This window comes from Macaca thibetana, chromosome X (assembly GCF_024542745.1).
Source record: "Macaca thibetana thibetana isolate TM-01 chromosome X, ASM2454274v1, whole genome shotgun sequence".
Lineage (NCBI taxonomy): Eukaryota > Metazoa > Chordata > Mammalia > Primates > Cercopithecidae > Macaca > Macaca thibetana.
Genome location: NC_065598.1, coordinates 19550546 through 19576528, shown reverse-complemented (window position 1 = coordinate 19576528; position 25983 = coordinate 19550546). Strand labels below are relative to the sequence as shown.

At 40.3% G+C, this 25983-nt stretch overlaps 1 protein-coding gene across 11 annotated transcripts in view; it reads left to right on the top strand.

Annotated features, from left to right (window-relative positions):
- Positions 1-18986, top strand: part of BCLAF3 (BCLAF1 and THRAP3 family member 3) — a 75531-nt gene extending 56545 nt beyond the window's left edge. For 7 of the 11 annotated variants that reach the window (XM_050775117.1, XM_050775114.1, XM_050775113.1 and 4 more), the window contains 2 exons: positions 152-307; positions 14526-18986. In XM_050775117.1, the coding sequence (XP_050631074.1) occupies positions 152-307; positions 14526-14555 (186 nt within the window). In that variant the 3' untranslated portion in view covers positions 14556-18986. The remainder of the gene's footprint in view (positions 1-151; positions 308-14525) is intronic. The other 4 variants (XM_050775118.1, XM_050775120.1, XR_007722376.1 and 1 more) reach the window with 3 other exon arrangements.
- Positions 18987-25983: the final 6997 nt, after the last annotated feature.

Sequence of the window (25983 nt, the reverse complement as noted above, 5' to 3'; positions counted from 1 at the left end):
GCGATCAGCTTGAGGAGTTCCGCCTCGGTCTCCCAAAGTGCTGGCATTACAGGCATGAGCTACCACACCCAGCCACCCACTCATCTGTTTACTAATAAAGTAGACTTGGAAGGTGTAGTTTTAACATTTAATTCCTTTTTTTCCTTCACAGAGCAACTTTAGAGGTGGCAGATGCCAGCCTAATTATAAATCAGGCCTGGTACAGAAGAGCTTGTACATTCAGGCTAAGTATCAGCGTTTACGGTTCACTGGCCCAAGGGGATTTATCACTCATAAATTCAGAGAAAGATTAATGAGAAAAAAGAAGGTTAGTTGAATTATAATGATTTAAAAATGTTTAGTGATATTTAAACTCCTAAATTATCTATGTTCATTAGATAAATTGGTTTTTCATTTAATTTTAAGAAACAACCTGGGTTTTTAAATGTTCTTGTCGCATGATAGTTGAATAAGAACCTCAGGGAGCTAATGGTAATACAGTTGTGAGACTGCGTAACCTTAAAATGCTTTTAGGCATTATGCCTCAAATATTTTGCATATGTTAGCTGTTTGAACTTTTGACTTTAGAATTTCTGTTGTATGGTTAATCTTTGAAATGGAAACTTAGGTAAAGGCTTTTAATTGATGTATTTTAGTCTTACACAATTATCTGAGTGAATTATCTGAGTGCCAAAAAAATTTTGAATATATACAAAGGGTGCTTAATTGCAAAATACACTAACTCTTTCTTTTCCCCATTCATGTATTTTTTTGTTGTGGTAAAATATGTATAATACAGAATTTACCATTTTAACCATTTTTAAGTAGCATTAAATACATACAGTTCAGTGACTCTAATTTCATTCAGAGTGCTATGCAATCATCACCATTATATGCTCTTTTTCAATATATGTTTTTAATCGACAAGTAAAAATTACATCTATTTATGGTGTTCAACATGATGTTTTGATATATGTATACATTATGGAATGGCTAAATCAAGCAAATACCCATTACTTCACATACTTATTTTTTTGTGTTGAGAACACTTAAAATATACTCTCTTAGCAATTTTCAAGTGTACAATATATTGTAATTAACTGTAGTCACCATGATGTATAATACATCTTTTGAATGTATTCCTTCTGCGTAACTGAAATTTTGTGTTGATGCTTTGACCAACTTCTTCCCAATCCCTCCAGCCTCTGGTAACCACAATTTTGCTCTGTTTCTATGAGTTTGACTTTTTTTTTTTTTTGATTCCACATATAGGTGAGATTATATGGTATTTATGTACCTGGCTTATTTCACTTAACATAGTATCCTTCAGATTAATCCATGTTGTCATAAATGACAGGATTTCCTTCTTTTTAAAGCTGACTGGTATTCCATTGTATATATATACATTTTCTTTATCCATTCAGCCATTGATAGATACTGAGGTTGATTCCATTATGCTAATGCTTCATGTGTTTATTCCTAACTCCCCAAACTTGTTAATAACTCTTCTTTAAATTTTTTAAGTTTTTACTTTTTGGGACAGAGTTTTGCTCTTATTCCCAGGCTGGAGTGCAATGGCACGATCTCAGCTCAGTGCAACCTCCGCCTCCTGGGTTCAAGTGATTCTCCTGCCTCAGCCTCCCAAGTAGCTGCAATTACAGGCGCCTGCCACTATGCCTGGCTAATTTTTGTATTTTTATTAGAGACAGGGTTTGTCCATGTTGGCCAGGCTGGTCTCGAGCTGCTGACCTCAGGTGATCCACCCTCCTCGGCCTCCCAAAGTGCTGGGATTATAGGCCGATAACTCTTTTTTTTTTTTAATTTATTTTATTTTTTATTATTATTATACTTTAAGTTCTAGGGTACATGTGCATAACGTGCAGGTTTGTTACATATGTATACTTGTGCCATGTTGCTGTGCTGCACCCATCAACTCGTCAGCACCCATCAATAAAAAGTTTCTTTACTTGGTAATTGGAATTGCATACTCTTTTAGTTGTGGATTGATTTTCTTTGAATGAACCATGTTAATATTTGAAAAATCAGCATAAGGCCAGGAGTGGTGGTTCACACCTGTAGTCCCAGCACTTTGGGGGGCCGAGGAGAGAGGATCGCTTGAGCCCAGGAGTTGGAGACCAGCCTGGGCAACATAGCAAGACCCTACCTCTAGAAAAAAAAAAAAAGATAAATAAACTGGGCATGGTGGTATGTGCCTGTAGTCCCAGCTACTTGGAAGGCCGAGGTGGAAGGACCACTTGAGCCTAGGAGGTCAGGGCTGCAGTGAGCTGTGATCACGCCATTGTACTCCAGCCTGGGTGTAAAAGAAAAAAAAAGCAGGGGGGCGAGAGACAGAGAGAGAGAGAGAGAGAGAGAGAGGAGAGAGGAGAGAGAGAGAGAATGCAGCATAAATATGCCATAAAATTAACTTCTACAAAATAATTATATTTTAAATGAGAATTGCTGGGCATACTGGTACATGCCTGTAGTCCCAGCGACTTGGGAGGCTGAGACGGAAGGATACCTCGAGCCCAGGAGTTCAATGCCAGCCTGGGCAACATAGCAAGACCCCCAACTTTAAAAAAAAAAAGAACAGGAAGAGAAAAAAGGAGATGAGAACAGTAGCATTATATCAGTAAGTGAGGCATGTTTGTCAATTCATAGGCTCATTTTTGCTCATGATTTGAGGCTAATATTTTCTTCTGAGAAATGTATGTATCTCTGGTATTGCTATTGAATAGCCCAACTGTGGTTTTATAACTTATAATCATAAATGTGTTCTTAAATACTTACACTTATGAAGCCTTTACACTGAGCTTGCTTAATGATTTTAGTAAATCTTAACACTTTTCAAAAGATGAATGAGTAGAATGAAGTTGGCAACTTATTTTTTTATGTTTTAGAGTTAAATAGAATATCTTATGTTACACACATACACCCCCAGTTTTAACTGAGTACCTTAGAAGATTTCTAATTTCACCATGTATGTCACTCATGGTTTTAGGAAAGCCATCTCTTTATTTATTTATTTTTGAGATGGAGTTTCACTCTTGTTGCCCAGGCTGGAGTACAATGGCACCATCTCAGTTCACTGCAACCTCTGCCTCCTGGGTTCCAGTGATTCTCCTGCCTCAGCCTCTTGAATAGCTGGGATTACAGGCGCCTGCCACCACGCCCAGCTAATTTTTGTATTTTTAGTAGAGACAGGGTTTCACCATATTGGCCAGGCTGGTCTCGAACCCCTGACCTCATGTGATCCACCTGCCTCGACCTCCCAAAGTGCTGGCATTACAGACATGAGCCACTGCGCCCAGCCCCATCTCTTTTTTTTTTTTTTTTTTTTTTTGAGACGGAGTCTTGCTCTGTCGCCCAGGCTGGAGTGCAGTGGCCGAATCTCAGCTCACTGCAAGCTCCGCCTCCCAGGTTTATGCCATTCTCCTGCCTCAGCCTCCCCAGTAGCTGGGACTACAGGTGCCCGCCACCACGCCCGGCTAGTTTTTTGTATTTTTTAGTAGAGATGGGGTTTCGCTGTGTTAGCCAGGATGGTCTCAATCTCCTGACCTCGTGATCCACCTGTCTCGGCCTCCCAAAGTGCTAGGATTACAGGCTTGAGCCACCGCGCCCGGCCCCCATCTCTTTTTTTAAAGTGTCGATGGAATCATTTTCCTATCTCGTATATCTCCCCACCGTCACGCTGTGCCAGGGCTTAGGTAGAGATGCTGCTTCTCTTCCTGCCTTGTGTGGCAAGTTTCTTTGCAGCAGACCTTTCAGATATTTGTCCCCAGTCACAGATGGCAACCTGACTGTTTTCAGGGGAGCTAGTCATTGATTCTCACTCAAGGAAAATGACTGCGGCAGGCCTTCTCTTCAGTTTCAAGGTTGGGTGTCTGGTACATGGTGACTGTTTGTTTTCTTTTAGCTCTGTGCTAAACTTGGAGTTTTAGCTTGATTCTAGTTTTGCTCCATCTTTTTCAGTGACTTGGGGCTGCTGAGTGCTTACCTGACTCCTGGCTTCAGCTTATCGTTTCTATATATCATGAATCTTGCTCCATTTTGTTATGCTTTTCTTTGCCTCAGTTTGCCCAATTCCTGCTGACCACCCCATTCTTCCAGGCTACATTGCTCACCAGCCCCGCTTCACAGCAAATAGAAATCAGAAATCAGGCCTTCATCACAGGACATAAGAAGTATATCCTAGAAGAAGCTACAGGCTCCTACGGGTTTCCAATCTTTAGGCCTAGGCTGTTTGTATCATCTAAAATATAGCAGTTATAGTTAGGGTTCAGCGCTGGTCACAGCCTAACCTTCCTGTTGCCCTTCACTGCCGTCTGGCTGCATTAGCAGTGTCTCAACACACTGAATTTTTTTTTAATTAGTATCTAGTATTCTTTCAGTGTCTACTACCTGTTTTTCTTAAGCCCACCCTTCTGGATACTGCTTCATATATCTTTCTATTGCAGCCACTTTGACATGGAGTTTTCCAATCTGGCTACTGTCAGTGCCTGCAAGCAAGCCAGAGCCAGAATTTTATAGATTTGTGTTTGAATAAAGCCCAGCTCTACGAGTACAGCATCAACTCAGTTACCTTACTATTAACACCCTACTCAACAGCTGGGCTCCATCTCCTAACCTTTAGAGAAAGGAATGAGGCATTGAAGCTGTTCTGTTTGTGCCAGGGTCTGAAGTAAGATATGTGAGACTAACTTGGCCTTTCAGCTGTCCGAGTAGTATTGTGTACTCTGAAATCCCATTCCATGTGTATAAACTGATGGCTTAGACCTATTAGTCCATTTTATCTGAGGCCTTTGTGCCCTCAGAAAAAGAATGAAGGCCTGGAGACTCTGGTTTCTTCCAGTGTTGCTTTCCCTTTCCCTTAAATTAGGGACATTTTTGCTCAAGTAGGGTTCCTGGGTGTGAGGTACCATTTATATGACTCTTCATCCCAAGCTTTAGCATCAGAGGGAACTTTGAAGGTTCTTCCTTAGAGGGAAATCTTAGTCTGAGCAGCATCTCTGCACTGCCTTGGCTTTTTGCCCCGCTAGAAAGTTCATTCTTTTGGCAGTTATTAGACCACCACCTAGACTCATTAAGGATGCATCATTAATTAATCTAAGTGCCCTGGAACCTTCTTGAGTCTGAAATTGGATGTGAACCTACTTATTCCCATATACCTTAAAGTCCACCAGGAAGATTTAGACAGATCTTGCCTGGACTCCTCACTCCCCTGCCATATTGAAATGCTTGGGTGATCACTCATGGCTGGGAGGTCTTGCATTTCCTCATCTGTAGTACAGTCTGGTGATTGTGCCATCCTATGCCATGCACTTCCTATCTCCAACAAAAAGCAGCTTTGGGGAGTGGTGGTGGTTGTGGGGATCATAGATGTGCTCCTAATACATCTTCTGCTTCCACTTACCAGAATGATGGTGGCTTCCCTAAACTGCATTGCTCTCCAGCTGCCTACAAAGTAGTCAGATTCCCAAGCAGTAGTAGATAAGTACAGAACGGAAATTCTTCCTCATTCATCATGTACTTGTCATATTCCATTGTGGCACCCTAAGTCCCTTTTACTGTGTTTACTTTCTCTTGGATTCTGTGCTTGGGCTGGAAGATGAAGGGGTGGGAGGAATGTCTATTACTACCTGGAATAAGGCTTGTCTTTAATCCACTAGCATTCAGAAGTACACCCAGGAAGCATCCTCTGCTCATCGTAGGAAGTTTTCAGAAACTCTTGAGAGTCTGATTCTATACTAGATTGGAACAAAGAAGCTAGTAAGAATTAATGAAGTCACCTCTGGGAACATTGCCTCTGAAAAACTGTAAGTAATAGTGCATTTGGTCAGGAAGGCAAGGAGTTCCAAGGCAGTGGAGATCCAAGGAGCATTCTCCAGCAGCCCTCAGGTGCTGCGGTGCTTACCAGAGCTCTGCCCATGGATAGGAAAGGAAGAGAGAAGAACGCATAATGACAGTGCAGGAAGGAAGTTAGAGACTGGAATTCGTGGTTTTGGGGGTTGAAAGAAACCTTGAAAGTCACGGAGTATGAAGATAGAACAGGAACCAAGATCAGCTGAATCAACAGAAATCTAGTATACACTTACCAGGTCCTTGAGCTGAAGTGTGCCAGGGTGCAAAGGAAGTGTTGTATAAGGGCATCATCGCTTTCAAGCGCTTAGGATCTGGAGTCTTCAGTTTCACTACCTACCTCTCTGCCTTCTCTGTCTTATTTGGTTTTGTCTTCCTCCGTGCATTCCTTTAAAATATAAGCATTTCCTAGTGTGATGTGATATTATTCTCTTTTCTTAATCCTCCTTCTTGTCTTGATTGCCCTTACCTCCTCCCAAGATTTCAGCCATCAGACATCTGTTGATGTCTTCAACCCTGACTACTATACAGACCTCCAGATTGTCAGCTGCCTCCCAGACACTCTCACATGGATGTCCTAAAAGCACCTCAAATTTAGCATGTTTAAAACCAAACTTGCAGCTAGGCGTGGTGGCTCACACCTGTAATCCCAGCACTTTGGGAGGCTGAGGTAGGCGGATCACCTGAGCTCAGGAGTTCGAGACCAGCCTGGCCAACATGGTGAAACCCCATCTCTACTAAAAAAATACAAAAACTTAGCCGGGCGTGGTGGTGCACACTTGTAATCCCAGCTGCTCAGGAGGCTGAGGCATGAGATTTACTTGAACCCAGGAGGTGAAGGTAGCAGTGAGACAAGATCACATCACAGGACTCCAGCCTGGGTGGCAGAGCGAGACTCTGTCTCAAAAAAAAAAAAAAAAAAAAAAAAAAAAAATCAAACTTGCACTGAAACATGCTGCAGCATGAAAGACTCTTAAAAATATGATGCTAAGTGACAGAAGCCAGACACAAAAGACCATATATTGTATGATTCAATTTATATGAAATGTCCAAAATGGGCAAATCTATAGGGACAGAAAGTAAATTAGTGGTTGCCAGCGACTCAGGGGTGAGGGGAAAATTGAGAGCAGGTATGGGTTATTGCTAATGGGTATGGGATTTCTTTTTAGGGTAAGAAAAATATTCTAAAGCTGATTGTGGTGATTGATGGTTGCACAACTCTGTGAATATACTAAAAGGCTACTGAATTATACACTTGAAATGGGTGAACTGTATAGTCTATGGATTACATCTCAGTAAAGCTGTTAAAAATTGTATCAGACTTGCTGTCCTCCCCCAACCACTCATTTTCCCTCAGGTCCCCTAGCGCTCGAAGCTAGCCAAGCCAAGCTAGGAACATGTCCTACTAATTCTCCCAGTTCTCCTTCCAACTTTAATGGTTTCAAGTCTTCTCATTTCCATCACTCATTCATTACTCCATTTGATTCATCCATTTTAATGGCTGCATATTATTCCACTCTATGGATGTATTAATTATTTATTTCGGTGCTCTTCAACCTTTTTGCTCCATACTCTAAAGTTTTGAAAAGTTATCTACCTTCTTGCACATTTGTAGGTTATCTAATATTTTGATCATAAATTATTGTATAGGATACAATTTATGGCATGTTATAAACACTGACAGTCTTAAAACTGTTACATTATATTTTTAAATTTCTTTGGAGGAACCTACATACCACAGGAATTTGATAACTAATACTATCAATTTTTTTTTAAATACACAAATTCTTTTAACAGTGAGAAATCTTACATTGTTCCTTTTTTGCCTTGAATTTGGACTTCATTCCACTTCCTCCATATAATTTTTTTTTTTTTTTTTTGAGATAGGGTCTCACCCTGTCACCCAGGCTGGAATGCAGTGACACAATCTCGGCTCACTGCGACCTCCACCTCCTGGTTTCAAGTGATTCTCCTGCTTCAGCCTCCCAAGTAGCTAGGACTACAGGCACGTGCCACAATGCCTGGCTAAGTTTTTATATCTTTTGGTAGAGATGGGGTTTCACCATGTTGGCCAGGCTGGTCTCGAACCCCTGACCTCTAGTGATCTGCCCGCCTCGGCCTCCCAAAGTGCTGGGATTACAGGCATGAGCTGCTGCGCCTGGCCCCTCCATAGAATTTTATCTTTAAAAGTATTTTGTTGATCACCAAATCTATTTGGTGCGTAATGTTATTAGATTTCTGTGACTATTAAGTGTTAAATATTTCCTCTGGATTGAATTAATATTACAGTTGATCAAAATGCCATAAATATATTATAAGTTTTGTTCAGTATTGATGAAACAAAAGAAATTTTATTGCAAATGCATTTTTTCAATTAGTTTATGTATTCATAGATACTGTTGCTAGTAGAATAATAGAGTATTCAAGTATTCTATTTTTTTAATAGATATAAGTGCTGAGAAGCCCTATTTATATGATTATATAGATGGGAATTAAGGAACTTCTATTTGTAGGAATGCCACTCAGTTCTTTGGACTCACTCTGAGTTTTAGGCCAAACAAATCACGTACTGATCTATCATCAAAAAGTATTTTGAATGTTCTATCACTGATAGCTTGATTTTGTCATCCTTCAATTTTATTAAACAAAGGGCAAAGAATTGAGAACCATCTGACTTGCAGAAGTATGCTATTTATTGCTAGTTGTTAATGTTGGTTCCCTTTCTTGACACCAAACCAGTGTTTCAAATTACCCCTTTCCTGGAGGTCTGCAGGTGATACACAATACTAAGATTCAAAGTGAGAAGAAGGTGTATCTTTCTCCTGTAAGGTGGGAGGTGAGGAACTAGCCTTAACCAATTGCGCAGGCAGGATAATTTTAGAATGTGAACATTGGGAATTTAATGATCTAGAAATTAATTCTCTAAAACTATCTGTACTCACATACTCCTTGAAAAGTCTTCATATACTCCTAAGGGTACACATACCCCAGTTGAACCTTTGCCGACTTACTTAACCAAGCCTCTAGTGATGACTTTGGGATAGCTTCCAGGTTTCTGTTATTTTCAGTAATACCACCTGGTCACATGGACATTTTGGTACCTTTCCATATCGCCCCTTTTACTGATTTATGGTTTCACCAGCAGTACGTGAAAGGCCTGTTTACCTACACCCTAGTTGGCACTATACATGATCAGTCTTTGTTTTCAGTTGTCAGGCTAATAACAGAAAGTAGTTCTCATTTGCCTTTCTTTGATTATTACTGGCGCAAGCATCTTTTTTATGTGTCCATTGGCCACTTGTATTTCTTTCCTCCGTTTCCTGATTTCTATACTTTGTCAGTACTTTGGGGGTGGTACTTTTTCTTATTGATTTGTAAGAGCTCTTGATCTACTGAGGGTATTAACCTGTCATACATTTTGCTGGTGTTTGTCAGCTGTTTATACTGGATTTTATATTACAGAACTTTTAGATGTTCATGAATCTGTCCAGTTTGTCCCATATGGCTTCTAGATTTCATCTCATGCTTATGCTTATAAAAATTCTTTACTGATTTATAAAATTTATAAAAATTCTTTCCTTTAAGTGGTTTATGGTTAACTTTTTTTTTTTTTTTTTTTTTTTTTTTTTGGAGACTGAGTCTTGCTTTTGTCCCCAGGCTGGAGTGCAATGGTGTGATCTTGGCTCACTGCAACCTCTACCTCCCGGGTTCAAGCGATTCTCCTGCCTTAGCCTCCAGAGTAGCTGGATTACAGGTGTGCGCCACCATGCCCGGCTAATTTTTGTATTTTTAGCAGAGACGGGGTTTCACCGTGTTGGCCAGGCTGGTCTCAAACTCCTGACCTCAGGTGATCCGCCCGCCTCGGCCTCCCAAAGTGCTAGGATTACAGGCGTGAGCCACCATGCCCGGCCTATAGTTAACTTTTAAACAAATTAATATTTAATCAATTTAGAATTTATTATTCATTTTATTATTTTTATTTTTTATTTTTTATTTCAAGATGGAGTTTCGCTCTGTTGCCCAGGCTGGAGTGTAATGGTGTGATCTCGGCTCACTGCAACCTCCACCTCCCGGGTTCAAGTGATTCTCCTGCCTCAGCCTCCCGAGTAGCTGGGATTACAGACACCCACTACCATGCCCAGCTAATTTTTTTATTTTTAGTAGAGATGGGGTTTCACCATATTGGCCAGGCTGATCTCGAACTCCTGACCTCAGGTGATCTGCCTGTCTTGACCTCCCAAAGTGCTGGGATTTATTAGGCATGAGCTACCATGCCTGGCCTATTTTTTATTTTTTTGAGACGGTGTCTCACTCTGGCGTCCAGGCTGGAGTGCAGTGGCATGATCTCAGCTCACTGCAGCCTCTGCCTCCTGGGTTCATGCGATCCTCCTATTTCAGCCTCCCGAGTAGCTGGGACTACAGGTATGTGCCACCCTCCTGGCTAATTTTTGTATTTTTGGTGGAGACAGGGTTTCACCATGTTGACCAGGCTGGTCTTGAACTCCTGACGTCAAGTCATCTGCCTGTCTTGGCCTCTGGAATTTATTTTATTTTTATGATATACTGTAAAATCAGGATCTAACTTTTTTCCCCAATAAATAGTTTTTTAAAACTGTTTATTGAAAATTTGTCCTTTCCCTGCTAATTGAAAATGCTGCTTTTACTATATTCTGCATTCTTATGTATCCCCGATCTGTTTTTGGAAGCTTTGGAGTCTTTTAGCTTGTTTCCTTGCTTCTTGTGATATTCTTATTTAGTCTCTTCAATCACAGTCATTGTCCTGAAACACAGATCGTATCATACCCCTCTTGCACAAACACCTTCCAAGTATTTTATTGCCTGCAAGAAAAGAGACCAAACTTGTTAGCCAGGTCTAACTCTTAAGCTGTCTTACTAGCTGCATTTCCCCATGGACTCTCTGCTTTTTGGAGCATACTGTATTTTCATGTATTTGTACTGAAATACTGTTTTTTTTCCTACTGTTCTCTTAGCTAGAAATAGCCTCCTGAGTCCCATTCTTTTCTTATTAAACCCTACTTTCCTTTTAAGACCTACTGTAAAGCATATCAAAGCCCCCACTTTAACTTGTGTTTCATTTAGTCTCTAATTAGTGTCATTTGCCTTCCTATTTCCCCAAATAGATTATCAAATTCTTGAGGGTGTCTCGTTAAGCTTTTTATTTTTTAAATTTTATTTATGTATTTATTTTTAGGCAGGGTCTCACTCTGTCGCCCAGGCTGGAGTGCAATGGTGTGATCACAGCTCACTGCAGCCTCCACCTCCCGGGCTTAAGTGATCCTCCCACATCAGCCTCCCAAGTAGCTGTGACTACAGATGTGTGCCGCCACACCCGGCTAATTTTTGTATTTTCTTGTAGATATGGGGTCTTGCCATGTTGGCCGGGCTGGTCTCGAACTCCTGGGCGCAAGCGATCCACCTGCCTCGGCCTCCCAAAGTGCTGGGATTACAGGTGTGAGCCACTGCACCTGGCCTCATTAGTCTTTTATCTTACCTTATTACCTTTCATATAGTCAATCTTCAGATAATGCTTATTGAATAGAGTTGAATTTATTCATACACACACATACACATCCATCCATATGCTCTAAACTGTTAGTGAACAAAAGCCATTGTGTCAGGGGTCCCTAAGACCACCCCCAGGTTTTGCTAGGACTCAGACAACTTAGCATATAGTCATTCTCATGAAAGAATACAGAGCAAAGTCAGCAAAAGAAAAAGGCATATAGGGCGAAGTCCAGAGGAAACTAGGCGCAAGTTTCCAAGGATTCTCTCCCAGTGGAGTTACACAGAACATACTTAATTTCCTCATCAACGAGTTGTGACAACACATGTGATACATTATCAGCCTGGGAAGTTTGCTAGAGACTCAGTACCGAGAGTTTCTTCTGGGGGCTGATCACGTAGGCATCACCTGCCAAGCACATACCCAAATTCCAGACTGCCAGGAGGAAAGCAAGTGCTCAGCATAAACCATATTATTTACACAAACAGTTTCAGCACCCATCAGTTAATGGTGGGAACCCTTTTGAAATCTAAATTACCAGATGCTGGCCAAGGGCCATTCTGTAAGCAGGCCTTTCCAAAGATAGCAGTCAGATCTGCTCTGTTAACCGTTTTCTGCACAACCTTTTTTTTTGGTGGGGAGGGTCGGAGTCTCACTCTGTCACCCAGGCTGCAGTGCAGTGGTGCCATCTCAGCTCACTGCAACCTCCGCCTCCCAGGCTCAAGCGATTCTCTTCTCCTGTCTCAGCCTCCTGAGTAGCTGGAATTACAGGTGTGCGCCACTACAGCCAGCTAATTTTTGTATTTTTAGTAGAAGTACATGGTTTCATCATGTTGTCCAGGCTGGTCTCAAACTCCTGGCCTCAAGTGATCCGCCCACCTCAGCCTCCCAAAGTGCGGAGATTACAGGTGTGAGCCACCACGCCTGGCCAACACAACCATATTTTTGTTTTGTTTTTGAGATGGAGTTTCACTCTTATTGCCCAGGCTGGAGTGCAATGGCACGATCTCGGCTCACTGCAACCTCCACCTCCCAGGTTCAAGCGATTCTCCTGCCTCAGCCTCCCGAGTAGCTGGGATTATAGACATCCACTACCATGCTCAGCTAATTTTTTTGTATTTTTAGTAGAGACAGGGTTTCACCATGTTGGCCAGGCTGGTCGCAAACAATCATATTTTTGAAGAACTTAATTTCACAGATGGTTAATGCCTAAAGGGAAGAGAAAATCAGTATGGTAGGAATGATCAGGAGATATATGCTAAGTACTTTCATTGATACACTCTTCTCAGAGGAGATGGATTATAAGCTGAGGCCTGGAGAAGAGCAAGACATAGAAAGGGCTAAAGCCAAAGACCCATGTTTGGCAGTAGGTTGTGAGGTTGGGGAGAAATGGAGGTGTGCAAATTATAGGGGGCCCCTAAAGCTGGGCAGGATATTTACCGTTTGATGTAGTGGCACTAGGACATCTTCCTAGACTGGGGAGAAACTGGTACTTTAGGATGGCTACATAGTTAGCAGTGGGTGGGGAGGTTCTGGGGAGAAGAGATGAGGTGCAGGAAGACCAACAAGGGAACATGTGCAGTGACCCAGATGAAAACCTAGATAAGAAGTGCTCATATATCTAGTTCAGCATTCTGCTTAAAAATGGGCTTTTATGGCCAGGTGCAGTGGCTCACACCTGTAATCCCAGCATTTTGGGAGGTTGTGGTGGGTGGATCACTTGAGGCCAGGATTCAAGACCAGCCTGGGCAACATGGTAAAACCCTGTCCCTACAAAAAATACAAAAATTAGCTGGGTGTGGTAGCATGTGCCTGTAGTCCCAGCTACTCAGGAGGCTGACGCAGGAGAATCACTTGAACCCAGGAGGCGGAGGTTGCAGTGAGCCAAGATCGCACCACTGCATTCCAGCCTGGGCAACAGATGGAGACTCCATCTCAAAAAAACAAAAAACAAAAAACAAAAAAACAGAGGTGGGGGACGCTTCTAAATCATTGGAAGGGTGGAGGGATCAAGTGGAGATAGGTTATGAAAGAAGCTATGTCAAGGGTGAATGTAACTCAAAATAATCACACATTTAACAAGATATTTCAACTAAATTTTATTTTAGAATTATTGTAGTTAGAATTGCCTTTTAAAGTTGTAAGTAGGTAACATATTTTATTTGAAGATAAATTTATATGATTTTTATATTGTATAATGAGTAAAGAACTAGGATGCAATGAAGTCTACCTCTATTTAAAGGAATGATGTTGACAAATATATATGTGCATGTATTTTGAACATTTCATTAACCAAAATAGAAGAATAAGAATTTTCTATCAGCACTGTTTTTTGTTTGGAATTAAACATTTCCATACTAATATAAATGCCAAAAAATAAATCAACTTTTACATTTCTTTCAGTTTTAATAGTGTAAGATCCTAGTGAAAGGTAAGGATATGTATATTAATAAATTTTTATTTTTTAATGTCCCTGAAAAATGTGCCATTCTACCATGTTTGCTCCGTTATTACTTGCATGGTCTTACGTCCAGTTTGTGGTTGGTAATTGAATATTGTGTATAGTATCACAATATAGAATCCACGTTCATTATCCTCTAATCATAGTCGTCTTATTCATGTAAATTCTTCTTCCTGTATTTATTGAAGCCTTACACCTTTTTATACTGTAGTTAACCATCCAAAAGCAAGAAGGTGTTTCTCCCTCTAATAACTTTCTCTGCAGTTATCAGTCAGTTAGAAGAGCCCATGTAGTTTTAGAATTAGAGATGTAGGATGGAAAAGATAAAATACTAATTTGAGATGTGCGTGTGCAATATCAGGCTCCATACTTGAAAGCCAAAGGTTTAAGAGTCTTGATTTTATGCCAGGGATGCCTTCACTGAAACTCACCCAAATAGCAGAATACTGTTTTCATCAATTTACTAATACAGGTGTTATCTAGCGCCATATGTTTTCTTTGTCCTATTGATTTATCATGTGATATTGCTTTGATGTGTTCTGTTGTTACTTTGCACCTTTGGGGTTCCACATACCTTTGTGGGAATCTCAGGGTGCAAGTAACACTGTATAAATGAAAATACTTTGAAAATTGCAGTGTAAACTAGCTCAGATGTTTGACACTTTGTTTGAAGTCTTTGTTTCTCTTGTTTTCTCTCAATAGGAATATACAGATGTTGCCACAGGAATCTAATCTGAAATCGTACAAATGGAAATGACACTACAGGAGAATGTTTGGGAGCATCTCTCTCTTTTTGTCAGGAGTTAGAAGTGACACTAAGGCACTAATACTGTAACTTCTTGATAAAATAACTTTATTTTTTAGTAGTGGAATGCTGCAACTTTTTTACACCTAACAATTGCTTTTAAATTACGGTATTCAATTTAAAAGTTGTATTAACTACAGTTTCCTTTGCAAAAAGTCTCAAAAGAATCACTTGACGGGCATTATTTGTTGATGCATTTTTCTCTGAGCATGGTTTCATAGAGAGAACTTCACCAAGTTATATTCAGACGTTTATATGTTGAAAGTTTTGCTTACGTAATAAAAACAAAAACAAGCATCTGAATTGTATAGTGTCTGTACATGAAAGAACTTTAAACAGTGGCCTTATGGTAGAAAATTTTATACCGGATTTTTCTTTTTCTGATGACATTTTGGCTTATAACTCAAAGTTTTCTTAAGTTTCTGAAGATCAAGGCCTATATAATTCATACATTTCATATTATAAGAAGGCAAGAGACAAGGTGCTTCAAATATTCCATCAGGTAGTTATGAGTGCACTGAATTTTTAGTAATATGTTCATTCAGTTTTTTCCCACAACTATTTGCTCTTTTCCAATTTCAAAATGCTATTGTGGAAAATATGTAAAGATTTTGTAATCTATAGTCCATCTTATTTTTCCCTCAGGGCAAGCTTGTGCATATCATATTTTTAAAGGCTTTTTAAAAATCTGACACACAAAATCTCATATTTGAAAATTGTACTTTACTACTACAGCATTACACATTTTGCAAGCACATCTTATAGAGTGTTTACTTTTAGTTCAGTTGATATGTAGTGCGTACCTACTATGTGTAAGAGCAAATGGATGGGATTTTAAATGAAATTTTTAGATCCCAATACCTTATTTCTTTCTGGTTTCTGTGTTCTGCTTAACAGTACATATACATTCCCAATTACATTTTTGTGAAATGTTTATTTGTAATAAAATAAAATGTTGTTGCTCTTTCTGCTTAAAGAAGTTACTTGCCAGTTTGTGAGAACATTATTTTAATGTTGTATGAGACTTATAGCCTTGGATAGCACCTGTTGATGTTTAAAGCCCTGTTCTGTGCTTACAAAGACAGAGCTTTCAAAATTAAAATGTGAAGGTTGATAAGAACTTGGTTTTTCATGACTGGATGTGAAAAATCTTAGTACATTCAGTTTTCTTTTCCATATCTTTAAAAGATAGGGCAGCCTTTTCCTTAAGTGAGTTCATGATAAGCGGGGCAGGTGCACTTGATTCATTGCTAAGCAGGTAATAAATTTAGGTAGATGGCCTGTCTTGTACTGTGTACAATCTCTGTAGGTCAGGTTTTCCAAACATATTTAGCATTCCATTTATGGTAAGAAAGAAATGCATGCACACAGGTAGTATGGCAACTTTATATTGTGTTAGGTACTTATAAAATCTGTCTTAAATTTTAAAATAATTGATTTCATTTACTCCCATATTCTAGGGGACAGTTATGAGCCTTGAATATTTAATCATTTGATTGACAACTATGTATTGCACAAATACTGTACTAAAATTACAGCAATGAACAAGAAGACAAGACACATGGACCCTACCTTTATGGTACAAAGAGTCTAATAGGAAAAATGGACATTAAACAGAAATATAACTTGGTAAATGGCCTTTATAGCTCAATTTTTATTTATTGTAACACATAAAGGTAAGATGGCCGATTTACTATTATTCATTCCACAACTGATTCCCTATTTGGATATTCTTTTGGCACTGTCTCAAAATGCAAAGCATGTTATCTGCAAAATACCTATGCAGAAAACATTGTGTGTATAAGATCTAAAGCCTAAAAGGAAAAACCAACTTGATAATTTAGAGTATAAAATAAGGACAGGGACCATGTCTGTCTTGTCCACCATAGTATCCCCAGCACCCAGCTTCCTATTTGACATGTGGTAAGAGTTCATTAAATATTAGTTGAATAATGAATGAATAGGGAATAATAGAATATGTTTATTAGGAACTACATGTGTAATTTTCATATGGAGGTTGAACAAAAGGTTATCCATAGCATTTTTTATTGACTTGAAAGAATTTGAATTATTGAATGCATAAGACTTGAGAAGACAAGTTTTTTTGTTTTTTTTTTTAATAAGTCCCATACCATTGCCTCCTCCCCTTCCTCCCCTACGTGCTAGGCCCTTCGCTGGTACTGGGAAGACAAAGATAATAAGACACAGTCCCTGCTGTGAGGAAGCTCATGCACTACTAAAGAAGAGAATCACAAAAACAAAGAATCACAATGTAGAGTAAGTACTTTAGTGGACATATATACAAAAAGTTGAGAGAAAAGTTGGCATTTCTGGTTCAGCATCCCCTCTTCATGTTTTTTCCTATTGGTTTCACCAACCTCAGAAGGCACTATTCTTTTGGTGGTTTTGCTGGTTTTAAAAATTGATGCATTGGGGGAAACTGGGTAAATTGTACACGGGATCTCTCTGTATTAATTTCTTTTATAGCTGCATGTGAATCTAGAGTTATTTCAATATAAATTTCAATTTGAAGAATTGCCCATAGTCTTATCACAGAGAACACTATTATAAATATTTTGGATGATACATTTTCATTTTTTTCTATTGGAAAAAAACTCGCTACATTTACGTATAACAGTTTATGTAGATGTATACTATGTACCACACTTTACCTAATAAATCCTACATTTTTGAATAGTTTAAAAAAAAAAAAAAACGATGGGGATACTTCCAGGCAGAAGCAAGAAAAGTAAAGCTGGATGAGAAACTCTTATCATCTTTATTACCCAGCAAATTCAATAACCACCAGGCACAAATTCACCAAGAGCAACCAAGCAAGGAAGGAAGGAGAAGCAGCTGATGCAACAAGGTGTGGTATGACTTCATCCCTCACCCATCCCCATAAGTAGCACTGAGTAAAACAATGGAGATGACAAAAATCTTGGTAACAGTGGGCCCCAGTATGGACGAAGGCTCTGACGAGGCGACCAGGCCACGTGGAGGAGAGTCAAGGAAAACTCTTGGGACAACAAAGTCTTTGCTACCATCTCAGGATCTCAGCAGACGGGGTAAGATTCACCAGGACTAGGCATTTCCCAGGTCTCAGAGCAGCCTGGGAAAGCCAAATCCTGCAGAAGTCAGAGACACCTTTGACTGGGTCTAGTGAGTTCTGGTTCTGGACATTTAATGGGAACCTAGAAGAGAGGGGATACCCAGGTTCCCCAACAAAGTTCCATCAAATATGATGATTATGAGCTCTGAGTCCATTAAAATACAGAATGAATATTTAAGAACTGAGGAATCATAGATGTAGAATAGGATGTAAATGTTATAAATCTTGACAAAGAAGAATTAATGTACATTGACAAATTCAGACATGGAGGAGGTAAAGTGGGATAAAGACTAAGAACTAACCGTCTCATCATTCATGGCCAGGTGTCATGTCAAGTCATGTCTTAAGATTATAATATGGGGAAAAACTCTAGTGACCAACCTTAAGTTTTTCCACAATCTTTTTTTTTTTCTTGACCTTAATACAGTGGTTCTCAAAGTGTGGTCCCAGACCAGCAACATCAGCATCACCTGAGAACTTGTTAAAAATGCAGATTCTTGGCCCCACCCCAGACCTCCTGAATCAGAAACCCTGGGGGTGGGGCCAAGCAATCTGTGATTTAACAAGTCCTCCAGGGGATTCTGGCACATACTTGAGTTTGAGAAGCACTGGCTTATTTACTCCTTTTAGGAACCAATGAAGAAACATTTATCTGAAGTTCAGCAGCCCCTTCAATTTCATTCCTAATTTTTTTTCTATTGCGTTCAAATAAAGTTAAATCTAAAACTTGTTAGATGGCCGGGCACGGTGGCTCATGCCTGTAATCCCAGCACTTTGGGAGGCCGAGGCGAATGGATCACTTGAGGTCAGGAGTTGGAGACCAGCCTGGCCAATATGGTGAAACCCCGTCTCTACTAAAAATACAAAAATTAGCCGGGCGCAGTAGCATGCGCCTGTAATCCCAGCTACTTGGGAGGCTGAGGCAGGAGAATCGCTTAAACCCGGGAGGCAAAGGTTGCAGTGAGCCGAGACCACGCCTTTGCACTCCAGCCTGGGCGACAGAGCGAGACTCCATCTCAAAAAAGAAAATAAATAAAACTTGTTAGTATAAAAAGTTTAGGGATTCCCACCATCAATCTTGTCTGTACATATGAGTGAATTGAGAGGTCTGGAAACATACCCACCCACTGTTAACACTGTTGATTTTTTTAAATGGTGGGATTATGAGTGACTGTACTCTTCTGTATCTATCAAATATAATGAATGTTGTATCATTTTTATAAAATAAAGTCTTTCTTTTTTAAAACAGTGGTAAGAACATTTCATCCATCCATTATATATCTGCTACCAAAATCCAGATAAACAAGCTTTTACCTCTATAGGCTGGCTACTTCACTATAGTCCACTGGGGTTTTATGGCTGGCCATTCCTCCCACATCATAAAAAGTAGGTAGGCTTATTTTAAGTATGTATTGTGTTGAATTTTAAATACAAATTATTGATTTATAATATTTAACAATAATACATAAAAAATTAAATTTGGCTGGGCATGACGTAATGCCAACACTTAAGGAGGCTGAGGCAGGTGGATTGTTTGAGCTTAGGAGTTTGAGACCAGCCTGGGCAACATGGTGAAACTCCATCTCTACAAAAAATACAAAAATTAGCTGGGTGTGGGGGCGTGCACCTGTAGTCCCACCTATTTGGGAGGCTGAGGTGGGAGGATCACTTGAGCCTGGGAGATCGAGGCTGCAGTGAGCTGTGACAGCCTGGGTGACAGAGTGAGACCCTATCTCAAAAAAAATAATAATAATCTTACTGCTTTTCTTTTTAAAAAGAAAAACAACTTTTTTTTCCTGATCAAAAGTTGTTAAAGAAAAGACAACAGGCCCAAAATAGTGTCACTCATGCTGAGGTTCCATATCACCAAACAGAAACCTAAGTTGTTTGCTTGGAAGATGTGACCTTCCAACAAATCAGAAGAGACAGTAGCCAAATTCCATGAAGCCAGCAAGATTTCACATCCCTGTAAGGAAAGTAACCTTGAAATGGCCACTTCTCTGTTTGTTCCTTGTTTCTGCTTTCCTCCACTTTTTTTGCCCGTAAAACTCACCCACTCTGTTTAACTCTTTGGAGCTCCTTTCTAATTTGTAGATTGGATGCTGCCTGGTTCATGCATCACTAATGAAAGCCAGTCAGATCTTTGAAACTCAGTTTGTTGGATTTTTGTCCTTGACAAAGTAGATAGACTAGTATGTAAAAGAGAGAAAAATTTGTCTATAATCCCACTGCTCATAACTATTTAGTATAGACTAACATTTTGGTATTTTCTCATTAGTCTTTTTTCTAGGCTTTATTGTTTTGGTAGTTGAGATTATACTTTATTACATATATTCAGTCTTTGTGGGTAGTCACATGTTTAAATCATGTTTAAAGTTTATATGATATTCAAACATACCTATTGTAAAGGACAAGGAATAGAATCTCATTCCCAGGAAACTAAAAATGTTTGTTTGTTTGTTTATTTTGAAACAGAGTCTCACTCTGTCACCAGGCTGGAGTGTAGTGGCGCAATCTCAGCTCACTGCACCCTCCACCTCCCGGGTTCAAGCAATTCTCCTGCCTCAGCCTCTCGAGTAGCTGGGATTACAGGTGCGCACCACCACACCCGGCTAATTTTTGTATTTTTAGTAGAGACGGGGTTTCACCATGTTGGCCAGGATGGTCTCAATCTCTTGACCTCGTGATCCGCCCGCCTCAGCCTCCCAAAGTGCTGGGATTACAGGCGTGAGCCACCTTGTCTGGCCTTAAAAATGTTTTATAAAATCCTGAATTATATTAAAATTGAGGGGTTTTGGCTGGGCACAGTGGCTAACGCCTGTAATCCCAGCACTTTGGGAGGCTGAGGCGGGCAGATCACCTGAGCTCAGGAGTTCGAGACCAGCCTGGCCAACATGGTGAAACCCCATCTCTACTAAAAATACAAAAATTAGCTGGGTGTGGTGGTGCGTGCCTGTAATCTCAGCTACTCAGGAGGCTGAGGCAGGAGAATTGCTTCAACCAGGGAGGTGGAGGTTGCAGTGAGCCCAGATCGCACCACTGCACTCCAGCCTAGATGACAGAGTGAGACTCCGTCTCAAATAAATAAATAAATAAATAAAATTTAGGGATTTTGTTTGTTTTGATGTACTCATCATTTAAGATGTTAAAAAGTAGATTAAACTTTACAAATATTTTTCTAATGTAAATTCTCATCCCAGATTCTAATCCCTTCTAATGATACTCATTATAATATTTAGTAAACAAGAAATTGACTTTAATGTTGAGTTCTCCCTGATGACAATTTCTGCAAGTGATTGCAGGGAACACAATGCTACTAACTTAATGGTCTCTTAACAACTATGGTGAAAAAATGTTCCCAAAATAATGTTCAAAAAGCTAAACGTAGGATTACCATATGGCCCAGCGATTCCTCTCATGGGTGCGTTCCCCCAAAGAATCGAAAACAGGGACTCAGACACTTGTAGGGCAACTTTAATTGCAGCACTATTCACAAGAGCCAAAAGGTGTCAACAACTCAGGTGAACATCTGGATAAACAAGACTCAGATTGGTGGCCTTCCCAACCTAGCCTCGCTGAGTTAGCTGCCCCTCCTCTGGGTTCCCAGAATACCAAACACACCCCTGCTTAAGATCAAGCATGTCAAATAAGGACCTGTTTATCTCTCCCCTCTATCTAGATCAGTGCCTGACTTAGAACTAAGAGAGAAAGATACTTGCTGAATGACTAAAGGACCAGCTTTTTTTTTTTTTTTTTTTTTTTTTTTTTTTTTTTTTTTTTGTCAACGTTGACCAGGTTGACCTCGAATGTGTAGCCTCGTCTCCCTCTGCGCCGGGACATCCAGCCTGAGCCACCGTGGCTACGAAGAGCCACCTTCTTAAGCAAAATCTTATAGTGGCTTCCTGGTACCTACAGAAAAAAGAAAAAAACTTCAAATTCTAGCACCTGGCTTATGAACTACTTGAAGAGAAAGGTGGGGAGGTGGGCTGCCCTTCAGGTTTGCTATTACCCAACCTTGTCTCCCAACAGCTCTCCCAGGAGACCTTTGTCTCATGGTTTCCTGAAGATGCAGGGATGAACCATCAGGCTCTGTGCATCTGCTCTGGGCCAGGTACTATGTGAGAAGAAGTGTCATTGGCCACCCCTCGGTGGGCTTCCTTCTGACCCAAGCCTTGGCTTATTCATTCACCTCCCCAGTCTCTTCCCTCCCTGCCACTGATCCACATTCTACCTATTTTTCCATATGAGCATTTCTACCAATATTTTAATTCACCTTTTTCCACTTCAAATTCTTAACATTTCTAGAACAGAGGTCTTGTAATTTTCCTTTTCACTAACAGACTTGGAGGTTAATTATAGTCACCCTATTATGCTATGGAACACTAGGTCTTACTCCATGTATCAAACTATTTTTGTACCCATTAATCATCTCCTCCTTACCTGCCCCTCCCCACCACCCTTCCCAGCCTCGTAACCATCATGCTACTCTAGCGCCATGAATTCAAGTTTTGTGTTTTGTTTAAGCTCTCACATTTAAGTGAGACCATGTGATATTTGTCTTTCTGTGCATGGCTTATTTGACTTCACATAAAGTCCTCCATTTCTATCTATGTTGTTGCAAATGACAGGATTTCATTATTTTTATGGCTGAATATAGTCCATTGTGTATATGCACCACGCTTCCTTTATCCAATCAAAAGGAAAGAGTGGAACTGGAATGTTTCTTTTTTTCTTTTTCTTTTTTTTTTTTTTGTTTGATATGGAGTCTCACCCTGTCGCCCAGGCTGGAGTGCAGTGGCAATCTTGGCTCACTGCAACCTCTGCCTTCTAGGTTCCAGCAATTCTCCTGCCTCAGCCGTCCAAGTAGCTGGGATTACAGGCACGTACCACCGTGCCCAGCTAATTTTTGTATTTTTAGTAGAGATGGAGTTTCACCATATTAGCCAGACTGGTCTCGAACTCCTGACCTCAAGTGATCCACCCGCCTCAGCCTCCCAAGGTGCTGGGATTATAGGCGTGAGCCACCGTGCCCAGCTGGAACTGGAATGTTTCTAACACAAAGAAATAATAAATGCTTAAAGTGATGCATATCCCGGTTACCCTGATGTGATCATTACACATTGTATGCTTATATCAAAATATCAGTTGTTCCCCACAAATATGTACAACTATTATGTATCCATGATAATTAAATATATATATGTATGTGTATATATATATATATTTTGGCCAGGCTTGGTGGCTCATGCCTGTAATCTCAGTACTTAGGAAAGCTGAGGCGGGAGGATCACTTGAGGAAAAAAAAAAAAAAAAAAAAAAAAGTAGAATCATCAATAGATACTAAATATATGAGGCAATTTTGATGAGCCGGACATTTCAATGTGTAAAAGTGTTTTCTTACAGATTGCTTATTTATTGCGAGGCAGGAGAGAAAAACAGCAATTATACAGTGGAGAGAATGGACAACTTGATGAGGGGATGAAAACATCACCGAGGAGGGGCAGATGGACATCAGTGTGATACTGTTACAGTAGGTAGCTGTATGAGCAGAGCAGGAGAGGGCTCCCCCGACCCACATACCAGGAGTGTCAGGCAACCATCAGGTGATAGTCAGGCGGTGGTTAACTGTCTCTCTAAAATATTGGTGATGATCAGCTTCCCGATAAGATCTCGGGAGTTGGGAGAAGTAACACAAGACCCCAGAAGTATGCCAACCTATAAAACCCCAAGTCAAAAGGTCAAACCGTGCACTTGCCTTTCAGGTCGTCTGCTTGGCTCTCTTCCAAGTATACTTTCCTTCCTTTCATTCCTGCTCTAAAGCTTTTTAATAAACTTTCACTTCTGCTCTAAAACTTGCCTCCATCTCTCCTTCTGCCTTATGCCCCTCAGTCCAATTCTTTCTTCTGAGGAGGCAATAATTGAGGTTGCTGCAGACCCATACAGGTTCGCTGCCAGAAGATATTTTGGTGCCGTGTGACATGGATATGGATTCTCCACCGCTAACAATAGAGAACACAGCATCACTAATATGGTATGTTGGCTGGGAATGCAGCACTTGAATATAATCATAAAGAATCATCAGACAAACCCAAAATGAAGACCATTCTGGTTTTTAAAGAGGGCCTCCATTCTTTCTTTCTTTCTTTCTTTTTTTTTTTTTTTGTTGAGACAGAGTCTCCCTCTGTTGCCCAGACTGGAGTGCAATGGCACAATCTTGGCTGACTGCTGTCTCAACCTCCTGGGCTCAAACGATCTTCCCACATCAGCCTCCCGAGTAGCTAGGACCACAGGTGCATGCCACTGCACCTGGCTATTGTTTTTTTAGAGATGTGGGTCTCCCTATGTTGTTCAGGTTGGTCTTGAACTCCTGGCCTCAAGCAATCCTCCTACCTTGGCCTCCCAAAGTGCTGAGATTACAGGTGCGAGCCACCACGCCTAGGCACATTGATGATTCTGGTCCAAACCGATCTTCATGGCTATGATGGCAAAATGATGATTTTCTAATTTCAGTGCTCCCTCTACACTTACCAGCTGGCATTGGCATTCTGTAAACGAGAACCCTCCCTTCTTCCCTGTTTGTTTATTTGTCTATTTATTATTGATATGGATTCATTTCTACTTTTTCAATGGCTTATAATTCATTATTGTCCTTGATTATTTGGGAGCTCAAATGATCCTAGCTTTGGCCAGTGGGAGCCCCTTTAAGCTGATTGCTGTGTCCTCTTGATATAGACCTATCATTCCTTTTTTGACTTTATCTTTTTTATTTCAATAGGTTTTTGGGAAACAGGTGGTGTTTTGTTATGTGAATAAGTTCTTGAGTGGTGATTTCTGAGATTTTGGTGCACCCATTCCCGAGCAGTGTACACTGTAACCAATCTACAGTATCCCTTGCCACCCCCCACCCTTTCTGTCAAGTCCCCAAAGTCCATTGTATCACTCTTATGCCTTTGCATCCTCATAGCTTAGCTCCCACGCATGAGTAATAACATACAATATTGGTTTTCCATTCCTGAGTTACTTCACTCAGAATAATAGTTTCCAGCCAGATGCAGTGGCTCATGCCTGTAATCCCAGCACTTTGGGAGGCTGAGGTGGGTGGATCACCTGAGGTCAGGAGTTTGAGACCAACCTGGCCAACATGGAGAAACACCGTCTCTACTAAAAAAAAAAAAAAAAAAAATTAGCTGGGCGCTGTGGCTCATGCCTGTAATCCCAGCTACTTGGGAAGCTGAGGCAGGAGAATCACTTGAACCCAGAAGGCGGAGGTTGCAGTGAGGCGAGATCACACCACTGCATTCCAGCCTGGGTGACAGAGTGAGTCTCTGTCTCAAAAAAAAAAAAAAAAAAAAAAAAGTCTCCAGTTACATCCAGGTTGCTATGAATGCCATTATTTCATTCCTCTTTCATTATTTCATTCCTTTTTATGACTCAGTAGTATTCCATGGTGTGTGTGTATGTGTCTGTATACCACATTTTCTTCATCCGCTCATTGACTGATGGGCATTTGAGCTGGTAACATATTTTTGCAATTGCAAATTGTGGTATGCACCTATCATTTCTTTTTAGCACTTCTTTATTCTGAGGCATAACAAAATGTTTTGGTCTTTATCTTGTACATTCCTGCCCCAGGCTTGAAATCAGTCATTTTTCTAAGGAGTCCTGGTTCCTTCAAGTGGAGAATGGTATTAGAGTCTAAGACTTGGGCCCTAGTGCCATTGCTACTGGAGTGTTCTTGCTTATAAGCCTTTTCAGCAGTCATATCTAGGAAATATACACACATACATGCATATATATACACATTTTAGAAATGATGAGGTCACACTGGCACCTACCATCCGTCTCCATAGGATTCTTCCTTGCCTTCTCCTATTTGATATTTGTATGTCCCTTCCTCCACAGTGAGAACCCTGGCTCCCAACATCAAATGATTTAATAATTTGCTCAATCCTGTAATATATCTAAAGTAGTTTCAGAATTGCTTCACTTATACCACAGCAGGAAACAAACCTACTAAAAATAGTTCAGGATTTGTTTGCGGTTCTTCAGTGCCGTGCCCCAAAGACAGAAGGTATATGGACAAATACTATGTACATAAATGACTTGCATTAGTCTCCTCCGCTTCTACCCCTGTGATATGGTCATGTTCTTCATTAGAAATACAGTTTTTATTTTTCAACTTGTTTTCAAGGTTAGCTCTCCCCGCCATCCATGTTTATTTGATTTGATTTTTTTTTTCAATA